At 42.7% G+C, this 900-nt stretch overlaps 1 protein-coding gene across 1 annotated transcript; it reads right to left on the bottom strand.

Annotated features, from left to right (window-relative positions):
* Positions 1–264: 264 nt before the first annotated feature.
* SARC_17439 (hypothetical protein) lies at positions 265–570 on the bottom strand (the record flags this gene model as incomplete). The annotated part of the gene is made up of 1 exon (XM_014288467.1): positions 265–570. A coding segment is annotated over one exon (306 nt), but the record flags the coding sequence as incomplete, so codon positions are not given.
* Positions 571–900: the final 330 nt, after the last annotated feature.

Genomic DNA, 900 nt, shown 5'->3' with positions numbered 1-900 from the left:
ACGAACGTACGTAGTTATATATATATATATATATATATATATATATGTATTTATATACATACATACATACATACATACATACATACATACATACATACATACATACATACATATATATATATATGCACAACGTCAAAGAGCAGATGTTTACTTTTTCGCGCAGAGGTACCGAACATCTGCTTATACCACAAACCCTCAAGCCCTAAAAAAAACTCAACATATGTGAGAAAACCAAGTCACAAGCCAAGCGTGTACAGTCCAAACCTCTTCAGAATTCAGAGCTGCGGCTGTCTCGACTGCCTCTTTAAAGTATTGGGCATCGCAGTACAGTTCAACCCTTTCCTCCAACGGACACTTGGCGATGTACTTCACAGCCTCGGATAACGCGCCTTTGCTCAGACACTCTTCGACAAACGGCTGCACACAAACAGACAGAACAGATCGGCACTTAGTCAGAAGTGTTGGGTGCAAGTAGCTTGGGTAGAGGTCAGTAGTGTTGGTGCAAGTAGCTTGGGTAGTGCGATACAGTGTTAGTAGCACTAGAATGTGTGTGTATTGCATGACAAGCATGTCTGTAGTGTGTGCTTATCCTCCTGTGGCATTTATCTCGCTCTCAAGCAGTTCTTGCACGAGACTACGTATCCAGGTCTGTATATGGCCGGTTGTTCGCATACATAGGCACGCGTTTACGTTTTGGGAATGCATTTGTGAACTTGTTGACCTATGCGTAGATATCCCGAGGGAGTTCATAAATCTGAAAATATATACATATGTACACACACATACACACGCACACACGCACATACACAAACACACACACACATACCACCCCCCCCCCCCACCCATATATATATAGGAATACACACACACACTCTCTCTCTCTCTCTCTCTCACACACAC

This window comes from Sphaeroforma arctica, assembly GCF_001186125.1.
Source record: "Sphaeroforma arctica JP610 unplaced genomic scaffold supercont1.10769, whole genome shotgun sequence".
NCBI lineage: Eukaryota > Ichthyosporea > Ichthyophonida > Sphaeroforma > Sphaeroforma arctica.
The sequence above is the reverse complement of the archived record's forward strand: the minus strand, read 5'-3'. Positions and strand labels throughout refer to the sequence as shown.